This window comes from Mastomys coucha, unplaced genomic scaffold, assembly GCF_008632895.1.
Source record: "Mastomys coucha isolate ucsf_1 unplaced genomic scaffold, UCSF_Mcou_1 pScaffold23, whole genome shotgun sequence".
NCBI classification, from domain to species: domain Eukaryota; kingdom Metazoa; phylum Chordata; class Mammalia; order Rodentia; family Muridae; genus Mastomys; species Mastomys coucha.
In genome coordinates, this window is record NW_022196906.1 from 102,378,940 (window position 1) to 102,392,374 (window position 13,435).

At 46.9% G+C, this 13,435-nt stretch overlaps 1 protein-coding gene across 1 annotated transcript in view; it reads left to right on the forward strand.

The window, feature by feature from the left end:
* Positions 1-9,275, forward strand: part of Slc25a20 (solute carrier family 25 member 20) — a 24,194-nt gene extending 14,919 nt beyond the window's left edge. Inside the window, exons 4-9 of the mRNA XM_031344844.1 lie at positions 1,810-1,900; positions 4,255-4,372; positions 6,546-6,618; positions 6,949-7,058; positions 7,640-7,764; positions 8,465-9,275. Coding sequence (XP_031200704.1) covers positions 1,810-1,900; positions 4,255-4,372; positions 6,546-6,618; positions 6,949-7,058; positions 7,640-7,764; positions 8,465-8,527 — 580 coding nt within the window. The 3' untranslated portion in view covers positions 8,528-9,275. The remainder of the gene's footprint in view (positions 1-1,809; positions 1,901-4,254; positions 4,373-6,545; positions 6,619-6,948; positions 7,059-7,639; positions 7,765-8,464) is intronic.
* Positions 9,276-13,435: the final 4,160 nt, after the last annotated feature.

A 13,435-nucleotide genomic window follows, 5' to 3' on the forward strand; every position in this document is an offset into this window, starting at 1 on the left:
TTTTTTAAATAGTTCTTTGGATTGAAACTGGGACCTCGCACATGCTGGGCAAGCACCATACCACTGAGTCATATACACTGCCTTTTATTTTGTTTACTCTTTCAAGACAGGGTCTCACCATATAGCCTTGACTGGCCTGGGACCTGGCCATGTAAACCAGGATAGCCTCAGACTCATAGAGATCCACCAACCTCTGTTTCCTGTGTGCTGAAATTAAAGGTGTGCACCAACCCTAGTCCTCTTTTATTTATTTTTTTGGGAGGGTGGGCTTTTGTTTTTTGTTTGCTTGGTTTGGTTTTTCAAGACAGGGTTTCTCTGTGTAGCCTTGGCTGTTCTGGAACTTACTGTCTAGACCAGGCTGGCCTTGAACTCACAGAGATTTGCTTGCTGAAGGGCTGGCATCAAAGGCATGTGTCACCTTGCCCCACTTTTACTCTTTATTTCTGAGACAACCTCTTACTGTGTTGTGAGGCTGGCCTTCAATTTATTTCACAGCTCAGGCAAGCCTTGAACCTACAAGATCTTCCTATCTCAGCGTCCCAAATAGATAGGGCCATAGGTTGTCACCACACAGCCCATAGGGCCATAGGTTGTCACCACACAGCCCATAGGGCCATAGGTTGTCACCACACAGCCCAAGAGATTTGTACTCTGATACAAACTGGTGCGGCCACTTTGAAGACTATTCACATCAACCGGTTACACTTAAACATTCCCTGGGCCAGGCATGGTGGCACCTCCCTATACTCCTAATGCTTGGGAAGTGGAGGGAAGATCAGGGATTCAAAGTCATCTTCAGTTACACAGTGAGATCAAGCAGCAGCAGCATGGGCTATATAATATTCCTGTCTCCAACAGAAAACAAATACCCTGTACTTGGCCCTGTGGCCTCTGTTTAGAGTTCTGGGGCATTCTGGGCAATATAGGGCCTCTGTTGAAATGAAAAGAAACAAAAACCAAAGTCTCTTGATTGTTCAACCATCCACCTATGTGCTTGGTTTGTTGTCTGAAGTAGATGTGTGAGCCTTAAGTGGGGTGAGTGCATGAAAGAACTGGGTTGTCAAAACTGTTGTCATTCCTAATGGGAAAGATCCTGGCTAGGATGTCCCCCGTGGCTGCACAGCATCTGCTCTCCTTGTCTTGGACTCCTTGGGGTGAGTTTGGCCCGAGGTTCAGTTGTCAGAGCTTTAGACTAGTGAGGCCTGATGCAAGGACCAGCATGCTCAATTTTCAGCAACAGTTGACAAATTGTAGGGACTCTGTTGAAGTACTGAATGTGACTCTGTGTCCTATTGTCTGCCTGTGATGGTATTACAAACCCCAGAAAGATAAGGTCTTGCTAGAGGTGACACAGACAGCTTGAGTGACAGACACTAGGAGTCTCAGACACCGCCTCATACTCAGGCCGCTTCATTCTCTGGGGGAAGGATGAGAACCCATGATTCATGCCATGAATCATTACAGGACCCACACGACATTCCTGTGGACCATCCTGCCTATCCTGGAACTCACTCTGTAGACCAGGCTGGCCTCAAACTCATAAATCCTCCTGCCTCTGCCTCCCAAGTGCTGGGATTACAGGTGTGAGCCACCACTGCCTGGCCTGGTCTCCTTTTCTTGACATTGAAACTCTTGCTCTAGTAAATTTGACATCAGAATTGCCTAGAATCTGTAAAATCTGATTTACTTATGGCCGTGCTTCTCCCCAGACCATGTACTACTTTCCTGACAAAACCTCTCTCTGCCTGGGTTGATTCAGTCCTTGGTGCTAACCACATACGGTTGCTTCTGGTCTTGTTCTCCGTGCAGCTACCCGCAGCTGTTTACAGCTGGGATGTTATCTGGTGTGTTCACCACAGGAATCATGACCCCTGGAGAACGGATCAAATGCTTATTGCAGGTAAGGTTGTAGTCTGTGAGCAGAAAAGAAGCACACATTTCACATACATGTTAGTAGCATCGTGCGGATTGTTGTTTTGAGTCACAGTTTTGCTGTGTGTCACAGGCTAGCCTCAAACTCATGATCCTTCTGCCTCAGTCTCCCCATGCTTGGCTTACAGGAAAGTGCTGAGGTCATAGGCATGTTGTGGCATGCCTGGATTTATATTTATGTTCTTTTTTCCCTCTATAAAGTCTATAGTCCAGTTGTGCGAAACTTGTTTTCAGAAACATGAAAGAATCAAGAACTACATACCAGTTGTTGTGGCGCCTTCCCAGTAGGTAAATGCTGACGATGAGGCAGGAGGGGCACAAGTTCATTTGTTGTGACACACAACTACAATCCCAGCACTACAGAGGCTGAGGTGGGGGCTTGTCACAGTTCAGTGTTCTCTGGACTACAGAGAGTTCTAGGACAGCCAGGGGCTACATAAAGAGACTCTATCTCAAAACAAACAAGCCAAATCGTAAAACCCAAACCCAAAACCAAAATTACAGAATGGCATTTACTGCCTTTAGGGCACACACAACAATGTGGGCAGGAGCAGCCTCCCTTCTACCTGTATATGTCAGGAGATGATTATCTGTTTAGCATGTGCAAGGTCCTAGGTTCAGACCCCGAGAATGACCGCTGCCAGGATACCATTGCCTTCAGTTTCGAAAGTGCTGCTGATAAGGGCAGAGGAGTTTGGATGGATGCATCATGTGACATTTGTTCACTTACTCTACTGCCTTAGGTCTTGTTTTGGGTTTTATTGGAATTTTGTTTGTTTTTGAGACAGTCTGTGTTGCCCAAGCTACACGTACTTACAAGCTACATGTCCATACGCTTACTATGCAGGGAATAGTAGCCTTGAACTCCTATCCTCCTGTCCCTGTCCTCTCCGCTGCTGGCATTACAGGCATGCACCCATCATGCCTGGTTTTAAAAACAATTGTAATTTTTTTTCTTTTAATAATTGTAATTTTTTAAAAAGACTTATTTATTATTATACATAAGTACACTGTAGCTGTCTTCAGACACCCCAGAAGAGGGCGTCAGATCTCATTATGGGTGGTTGTGAGCCACCATGTGGTTGCTGGGACCTGAACTCAGGACCTTCGGAAGAGCAGTCGGTGTTCTTAACCACTGAGCCATCTCTCCAGTCCCAACAATTGTAATTTTTAAAGACCATTTTAAAATTAATTAATGTATTACTGGGATGGGGCCCATATGCAACACAGTGCTTCGGTGTCTTCAGGACAACGTTGTGGGTCATTTCTCTCCTTCTACCTCCATGTGGGTTCTGGGGTCAAGCTTAGGTCTCCAAGCTTATACAATGTGTGCCTTTATTGGATGAGTCATCTCACTGTCCAGTTTTCTCTTCTTTTTTGAGGTAGGGTCTCACTTTATAGTCTGGGCTGGCCTGGAACACACTGTGTCGGCCAGGCTGGCCTCTCACTCAGAGAATTTTGCTTGCTTTTGTCTCCAGAGTGCTGGCAGTAAAGCTGTGTGTTTGCTTTTGGTTGTTTTGAAAGACAGTCTTTAAAACAAAACAAAATAAAAATAAAATCTTATTATATGTCCCAGGTTGGCATGGAACTTGCCATGAGTGAGCACCAAGCTGGTCTTGAAGCTTCAGTAATTCTCCCATCTCTCTATGTTTATAGGCATGTACCACCCATCCAGCAGAAATCTAAGCCCTGGCTGGCCTCATACTTACCAAGCAGCTTGAGATGACACGGAACTCCATACCTTGCCTCTGACCTCTCAAGTGCTGGGATTACACCATTGGTGTCCCACACCGGGCTCATCTTTATAGACTCATTTCCTGTAACAGTCCCTGGGTCCCTTCCTCTTTGCTACCGTTGAATGAGGTCGCCACTGAGCCTTTAATAAGTTTACTTTTCCAGTTTGAAATTTTGTTTGGTTCCCCTTTGTATATTCTAGTTTCTCTGCTGAAACTATCCATGTCTATGCTGTGGCTATTTTCATGTTTCAAGCATATTCATAATTTTTCATTAAAGGATTTTTATCATGGCTACTTTAAGAAATCATTGTCAGTCAGTTCTAACACCTCTGGCTTCTTTTTGGCACATATATACCTACCTATATATATTTTTTGAGCAGATATGTATGTGTGCATGTAGAGGCCGGGGGGGGGGCAGCCTCATTGTCCCGAAGGACTCACCCACCTTGTCTTTTGAGACAGGCTTTCTCACTAGCCTGAGGCTCAGTGATGAAGCTAGGCCAGCTAGCCAGGGAGCCCCAAACCTGCTGGGTCTGTCAGTTCCAACACTGCTGATTTTGACTTGGTGATCTTCTATCCCTCCCAGATTCAGGCTTCTTCAGGGGAAAACAAGTACAGTGGCACCTTGGACTGTGCAAAGAAGCTGTATCAGGAGTTTGGGATCCGTGCCTTCTACAAAGGGACTGTGCTCACACTCATGCGAGGTAAATTCTGAAGCTCTGCACTTCAGGTCACCTGGGAAGGTCAGCTGATGAACCTGCCCCTGAGAAGCCTCTCTGGATGTCTAGATCATGGCATATGCCTTACAAGCCAGTAGTGTATGTCTTGGTTATATGCAGTCTCACCCAGTGTGGACACAGAGAAGGACAGGGAGAAAGCTCATCCTTCTTGAATGTCCTCAGGGGTGGAGTCAATGTCCTCGGGGGTGGAGTCAGTGTCCTCAGGGGTGGAGTCAATGTCCTCAGGGGCGGAGTCAATGTCTTCAGGGGTGGAGTCAGTGTCCTCAGGGGTGGAGTCAATGTCCTCAGGGGTGGAGTCGATGTCTTCAGGGGTGGAGTCAATGTCCTCAGGGGTGGAGTCGATGTCTTCAGTGGTGGAGTCAATGTCCTCAGGGGTGGAGTCGATGTCTTCAGGGGTGGAGTCAGTGTCCTCAGGGGCGGAGTCAATATCTTCAGGGGTGGAGTCAATGTCCTCAGGGGTGGAGTCGATGTCTTCAGGGGTGGAGTCGATGTCTTTAGGGGTGGAGTCAATATCCTCAGGGGCGGACTCAGTGTCCTCAGGGGCGGAGTCAATGTCTTCAGGGGTGGAGTCGATGTCCTCAGGGGTGGAGTCAATGCCTTCAGGGGTAGAGTCAGTGTCCTCAGGGGTGGAGTCAATGTCTTCAGGGGTGGAGTCAATGTCCTCAGGGGTGGAGTCAATGTCCTCAGGGGTGGAGTCAGGATATGGGAAGGCAGAGGCTTCTGGACAGAAGTCATGGCTGAAGGGATAAGAAGGGGAAATAAGAAAGACTTAGGAATAGCGGGAACTTCTTCAAGGCCTGTGCGTGCTAGGCAGTGTTCTACCATTGACCTACACTACCAGTCCTCGACTTGACAGGCAGGATTCCTGCGGCAGAGACAGGATCACCCTGAGATGACACCCTGGAGGAAGACCAGACAATTAGCTGTGATTATGAGTGGGTGCATTAGTGGTGACCACCTGCAGGAGACCTGAAAGATGAATTACATCAGTTTTACACTCACACCAGTGCTTGGCTTTCAGCAGCATCTGATAGCTGCTGATTGATTATTAAATTGGATGTTAACTGGGTGGTGGTGGTACACACCTTTAATCCAGCAACTGGTAGGTAGAGGCAGGTGGAGCTCTGAGTTTGAGGCCACCCTAGTCTATAAAGTGAATTTGAGGGCTACACAGAGAAACCCTGTCTCAAAAAACCAAAACCAAACAAATAAACAAACAAATAAAAAGGATGTAGGGGCTGGAGAGATGGCTTAGTGTCTAAGAGCCTGGCTACCTTTCTAGAGAACGCAGGTTTAGTTTCCAGCACCCATGTCATGGCTCACAAACTATCTGTAACTCCAGTTCTGGAGGATCTGATGCTCTCTTCTGGCTTATATGGGTATTGCACATGTATGGTACACAGACATGCAGATAAAATACTCATATTTTTTTTAAAAGCCAAAAAAATTAAAACCAGAAAGGATGTAGCTGCTAGAATGTCTCAGGATCTTCCCCAGGGAAGATCACACTAACTGGTGCACTGAAGATGTATACACACAAGTAACATCATTACTTCATATAATATATGAATATACTTTAATATACTTTTAATAATATTTAGTATAAATATATTTATATTGTGCTTAATACAAGTATATTTAATCTAAATATATCTATTTAATATGCTACATATTTATATAGTATGTATATGTTATGAACTTATTATATTTGTTTATATTTATTTTATATTTATATATAAATATGTTACCTACACACACATTTTATATATATATACATATGATAAAGAAAGGAGGTCATGAATTTGAAAGAGAGCAAGGTGGTAGTGCATGGAGCATCTGGAGGGAAGAAAGAGAGGGGGAATGATGTAATTATAACCTGAAAAAAAGTCTTAGAAAAAAACACCTGCTGGGTGGTGGTGGAGCACGCCTTTAATCCCAGCACTTGGGGGGCGATTTCTGAGTTCAAGGCCAGCCTGATGTACAGAGAGAGCTCTAGGACAGTCAGGGCTATACAGAGAAACCCTGTCTCGAAAAACCAAAGGCGGGGGGGGGGAACCTTAGGAATCTTTGAAATAGTCTAGTGCCTATCTGTGGAGATTTTATGGATTTTTAAATTCACTTTTCTTGCCACCAACAGATGTTCCTGCCAGTGGAATGTATTTCATGACATATGAATGGCTTAAAAATCTCTTCACTCCAGAGGGAAAGAGGTGAAAAGATCCTTAGAATGTAGAAGCCATTTCCCACCGCTGGGTAGGTTGTCCTCTCCCACAGTAGGTCTGAAGCAGACACACTTGTTCTTCGCCCCCTGTATTGGTCCCTTCAGTAGCTGCTGGGCACAGCTCACACCTTCTACCCTGCACCTCACTTGGTGGAGGAGGATTTTGAATAACGCATGGGACCTCCTTCACCAGAGTGGCAGCTGCCAGGTCTTAGACTGTGAGCTTCTTCCCCAGTAACTCCCTCCCTGAGTAAGATGGAGGAACTGGTCTGAATCCTGCTGCCAGGCTTTTGTCTGACTGGGTTGTGGTGTTCTGCAGTGTCAGTGACCTCAGTGTGCCTCGGATTCTGGTGGCGGGCGGCTTTGCAGGGATCTTCAACTGGGTCGTGGCAATCCCCCCAGATGTGCTCAAGTCTCGATTCCAGACCGGTGAGTGGTATGGATATGGGACAGGTCTAGCATTGACTACCCTGGGGTGCAGAGGTTTTGTTTTTGTTGTTTGAGAAGGGGTCTTGTGTAGCCCAGGCTGGCCTCTAACATGCTCTATAACCAAGAATGATGTTGAATTCTTGTTCCCTGCCTCTCCCTCCCATGTGCTGCTCATAAGCAAGAGTGCACCACCAGTGAGTGCCAAGGTCTTAAGATTCTGAGGATATACCCTCTTTTTTCCAATGCCTGCTTGACCAACCTTCTCCTTCACATTCATATTCTAGATTTGCTTTCACGTCAGCCTAAACACGAACTAAAAACGTCTTATTTTTCCTCTTCAACATGGCCAGAGGCTGTTTAACTCACTTTTTAACTCCTTTGGCACTAGTAATCTAAACATCCGGGTCTTTGCCTGAGAGTGAGTTGAGTTGTGGAGTACTAATTTGTAGCCTTCAATGTGTCCTTGTCCTGGTCTTAGCTCTGACCCGACAGATGTAATTATTAGATCATCCTCATGTTGGTTACCGTGGTCAGGTCACAAAGCTTCTTAGAGCTTTAAAAAATTGGGTTCTGCCCTGCAGCACCTCCTGGAAAATATCCTAATGGTTTCAGAGATGTGTTGAGAGAGCTGATCCGCGAAGAAGGAGTCACCTCCTTGTACAAAGGGTTCAACGCAGTCATGATCCGAGCCTTCCCAGCCAACGCGGTGAGTATCTGATGAGGCTGGGATTTTTTTCCTGCTGGATTGTGGGAGGAGCTGGCTTTGCTTGCTCTTGGGATTGCACTGGAACTCAGCACCAAGGCTCAGCCAGAGCTTCCGCATCTGCTTGCTTTCCTGTAGCTGCCTGTGGAGCTCTTTAAGGTCAAGGTCTTGAATTTCTTTGCCTGATTTTCAGAAGTGGCAGCTGCAGGACATGTGTCCCCTCTTTTTCTTTTGTTTTTCATCTCTTCCTTCTCTCCTCACTCTCTTCTCCCTTCCCTTCCCCCCATCCCCCAATCTCTGTACGTAGTCTAACTCTCAGTAAAAATGTTAAGATTCTAAGACTTTTCAGCATAGGCCATGCACATGTCACTCTTCTTGGGGGTCATTAACTGTAATGTCCTCCTCTGCCCTTGCCCCACCATCTCTCCTCATCTCCCCTCTCCTCTCTCTTCTTTCTTCTTTTAACAAGGCCCTACCGTGTAGTCCAAGTTGGTTACATTGGTTTCAAACTCCAGCTCTCCCTGACTTAGCTTCTGGAGTCTTGGGTGCACAGGTGTTTATTACCACAGCCAGCTTAATCTGCTCCCTTAATCTGGGTGGGGATGGGATTAAGGAAGGGGCTAACCAAGCATGGTCCTGCTGATGGTATCTGCAAATAGTGACCTCTCTCTCTGGCTCTCCTTTCCAACCACCCTCTCCTCAGGCCTGCTTCCTTGGCTTTGAGGTCGCCATGAAGATTCTCAATTGGATTGTGCCCGGCTTGTGAGGATGAAGGCTGCTCCTGACTCGTGGATGCTGGACAACTGCTGCTGAGAGGCAGGGGTGGGACAAGGAAGTCCTGAGGGTGAGGGGAGGGAAATGGTGGGATCAGAGCTCCAGGCATGGCTGTGATGGTGAAACTGTTGCCTTAATGACATTCTCTACCTTGTATGACTTGGTGCCATTTTGAAACTTTAATTTAGAAGATTTCCAGACAATTGGAGATGGAATAAATAGTGTATAGACTCACTACCTTTGGCCAAATTGCCACCTACTGGTTGACTGACGGCCCTACTACATTCAAAATACTCCTTACCAAAGAGTTGGTGGCTGACTCTCTGGAGGCCCCTTGCCTATTTTCAACCAGTTAAACAAGGAGCTGGGATCTTTAATTGCTATCCAGGAAAACCCAAGAGATGTCTATGGTGCCATCTGTTCCTGGCTGTACATGTACATGGGTGTGAAGCACACATCTGTCTACCCAATGGCCTAGGTAGATAATACCTAAGAACAGCCCATCTATTAACCATTGTTTTTTGATATTTTTTACACAAGAAATAATAATAATAAAAAGTCCAGTTGTCTCAGTCCCCAGGAGAAGGTAGAGAATTTCCCCTCCTACGCAGTGAGAACAGGCCCAGCCCCTGGGGTAAGTGTGAAAGCCATAATGTAGGCAGGCTCTTTTTGCACATTCTTTCCCCATGAGAGCACTCAGTTTTAGCAGGAAACAATAAATATTGTTTCTAATTTTTCCATCGTGTGATGTTTTCTTTTGTGACTCAGGGACACTTGAGCGGGCGTAGGCTGTGCCTTTGGAGGCTGTCAGGAATCCGGTGTCTTCCTGGGGCCCATAGGCTGGGCTCTCGTAGGAAAGGAGGATGTTTCGGCTGCCTGGATTTCTCTGGCTCTCAATATTCAAGGCGTGGGTGGGTAGGACGGGAGACTTGATTGGTGTCTGCCTGGTAGGCTGGCCACCACAAGACCTAGCTTGTAATCCACCCTTCATTCTCCTTCCTGTCCTAAGCATGTCACATGGCTATCTGAGTTTATAGATGGCAAGTTATAAGCATACAACTGTTCATAAGCAGACCTGAGTCGGGGTGGCTGTGGGTCTGGCACTTGTTGTGTGATCTGATGTACGCATCCTGGTTTGAGTCATTACACCATAATGATATGCAGGCATGGCAAAAAGAGGTTGGAAGCGGTTGGATGGGGAGTCCTAAGCTGTATGGTCTTCATCTTAGTGGATGGGAGAGCTTGCTAAAGGGAGTTTGGCTTTTCTGACACTGTCTTCCCTAGCCTGGAAAGTTAGTTCCAGTGTCACTTCCTGCCTCATAGCAGCCTCACAGAGATCCTTGGGACTTGGCAGTGGTGGCACACACCTTTAATCTCAGCACTTGGGAGGCAGAGGCAGGCGGATTTCTGAGTTCCAGGCCAGCCTGGTCTACAGAGTGAGTTCCAGGACAGCCAGGGCTACACAGAGAAACCCTGTCTCGAAAAACCAAAAAACCAAACCAAAACAAAACAAAAAACCCCAAGCAAACCAAAAAGGACTATGGCTAAGTAGAATATAACTTTTGTTTGAGGTGGGGTCTTCCACCTCACCCCACCCCCAAGACAGGGTTTCTCTGTGTAGCTTTGACTGTCCTGGAACTCACTCTGTAGACCAGGCTGGCCTCAAACTCAGAAATCCACCTGCCTCTGCCTCCCAAGTGCTGGGATGAAAGGCGTGCGCCACCACCGCCCGGCTGAGGCAGGGTCTTATGTATCCCTGTCTGGCCTTGGAGTCTCTGTGTTGTCGAAGAGGGTGATCTTGAACTTCTGAGCCTTCGAGTCCCTCACAAGTACTGAGATTATCACCAAGTGTGCATCACCAAGGTCAGCTTATGGGGTACTAGGAACTGAAGCCAGGGTTCTAGCCAAACCCTGGGCAACACCAACTTTGTTATATCCTCAGCCCAAAATATACTACATGTGAATTTAATTATATGTGTGTGTGCATGTGTGTGTATATGCATGTGTGTGTGTGCACATTTGTGTGTGTGTCTGCATGTGGGTATGTGCACATGTGTGCAGGTGTTCGAGGAGGCCAGAGGCCAGCTGAAGTTAAAGCTGCCTGCGGTAGGTGCTGGGGATCCAGCTCAGGTGCTGAGAGGATAAGCTGTCTCTTCAGCCCACCCCACCCCCCTTTTTGTTTGTTTGAGACAGGGTGACTGTCTTGTAGCCCAGGCTGACATCAAAGTCATTATAGAGCTGAGGATAACCTTGAAGTCCTGGTCCTCCTAAATTCTGGGATTACGAGTAGATATCTCCACACCTGGCTGAAAACAACATTTCACCTATATGTGTTTACAAGTGGATGTGTGTAAGTGAGAATGTGTGTGTGTTTTATGTGTGTGGTGTGTTTGAGAGCGTGTGTGCACAGGCACTTGTACACAAGTGCGGAGGCTGAGGAGGAGGTGGGATGTTCTGCACTTTGCTCCGCTGAGAGTCTCTCACTGAACTAGAACTCGGCTGAGGCTGGTCAGCCCCAGCAGTCTTCTCCCTGCCCCTCAAGCTGCTGGGGTTACATGCGGGCATATGTGATCGTGCCCAGGTTTTTACATGAGTTCTGGGTATTTGCATTCAGATACTCATGCTTGTATAACAAAATGCTATTGCCTGCAGAGACACCTTTGAAGCAGTGGTGCACACGCCTTTAATCCCAGCACTTGGGAGGCAGAGGCAGGTGGATTTCTGAGTTCCAGGCCAGCCTGGTCTACAGAGTAAGTTCCAGGATAGGCAGGGCTATACAGAGAAACCCTGTGTCTAGGGAAAAAAAAGTGGGGGCTCTTTGCCTGGAAAGGTTAATTCAACTTTATATATATATAAGTACACTGTAGCTGTCTTCAGACACACCAGAAGAGGGCGTCAGATCTCATTACAGATGGTGGTGAGCCACCATGTGGTTGCTGGCAATTGAACTCAGGACCTCAATGCCCTTAACTGCTGAGCCAGCAGATAAGCCAGCCCCTAGAGAAATTCAACTTTAAGCCAACCTGCCTCTCATGCTGGAGGATCTTTAGTATCTCAGTGACCAGAAGATAGCTCTACACATGCTTCTCTGAAGCTCGCCCTCCTCCATCCTTCCCTCTCCCTCCCTCTCTCTCTCTCTCTCTTCCCCCTGCCCCCCTTCTTTCTCCTCTTAAGGAAAGCTAACATGAAGTTATGAGGGAGAGTACAAACTTTAGATTTTAAGTGCAGACTTGAGAGAGGAGAGTACACACCCAGACAGGAGCGCAGGTCTCTCTGAGAGCTGCCCAGGCGGGCGCTTCTTAATACTCCCCAGGAAATGAGACTGTCCGGAAACCTCAGCCCTAGACTTCAAGCTCGCGTTGGAGGATTTGCATTTCAGCCAAATGCCAGCCATTCTCCTGGGGTAGGATCATTTTCCCTTGGACATACTTCACATTTGAACGTGGAGTGTTTTGCTTCCTTGATCGTCATGCTGGGGGGATTATTTCATCCCTTTGCACTTTTCGAGGACTTGGAGTCCAACAGGGAGGCCCCTGGAGGCAAGCTTGTGAAAGGAACCAAGCAGATGGCCAAGTGTCTCCCTCCCAGCCAGTCCTGCTTTTATGATGCACTTTGAAATGCCACCTGTTCCTCATATCTCTTCCTGACAGGAGTGTGGGGTGGGGGTGGGGAACTTGGGACCTCCCCAGAGATTTCTCTGTCATAGTCAAATGGAAGCCGGGCAGTAATCGATCAGGGATAGTGACCTGCTCAGAATTTTTTTAAGAAGTTATATATAACTGGGCTAAGGGTGAGGGACAGGGCAGGCTGTTTTAACAGTGGCCTTTCAGAAGTACGGTAACACTATCTCTGATATAAGAGATGTATCTCCCCTGTATTTTGTTCACTATAGCCTTTTGAACCTAGAACCCCACCTCCCCTTTTCCCCCCCCACCCGTCCCAAACACAGGCACCTACACTACACTTGTTTCTTTTGTTAAATCCACCCCATTATGTAACCCAGTGTATTAGGGTTTCTATTCCTGCACAAACATCATGACCATGAAGCAAGTTGGGGAGGAAAGGGTTTATTTGGCTTACTTCCACATTGCTGTTCATCAACAGAGGAAGTCAGGACTGGAACTCAAGCAGGTCAGGAAGCAGGAGCTGATGCAGACAGAGGCCATGGAGAGATGTTCCTTACTGGCTTGCTTCTCCTGGCTTGCTCAGCCTGCTCTCTTATAGAACCCAAGACCTCCAGCCCAGGGATGGCACCACCCACAAGGGGCCCTCCCCTCTTGATCACTAATTGAGAAAATGCCCCACAGCTGGATCTCATGGAGGCACTTCCCCAACTGAAGCTCCCTTCTCTGTGATAACTCCAGCCTGGGTCAAGTTGACACACAAAACCAGCCAGGACACCCAGGCTGGCCTCAAACTTGCTATGTAGCTCAAGCTCTTGGACTTGTGATCCTCATGCTTTAGCCTCCTAAGGGCTGGGATTACAGGCATGTCCCACTGTACAAAATTCTCCTACACTTTTTCTGTCTTCTTCATCTTCTCTCATTTCCACCTTTCTTGCCTTCTTTTCCTTTTTTTTTTTTTTTTTTTTTTTTTTCGAGACAGGGTTTCTCTGTGTAGCCCTGGCTGTCCTGGAACTCACCCTGTAGACTAGACTGTCCTCGAAGTCAGAAATCCACCTGCCTTTGCCTCTCAAGTGCTGGGATTAAAGATATGCACCACCACTGCCTGGCTTGAACTCAATATTTAATTAGATCAATTTTTTTTTTAACCTTCACTTTCAGATGTAGAAAGCCCAGCTACGATAAAGAGATCTATAAAGACCATTATCAAGCTGTTAACAGAGGGACCTATGTCCAGGTGTGTCTAAATGGCCTGAAGAAACTCTTGTGATGTTATC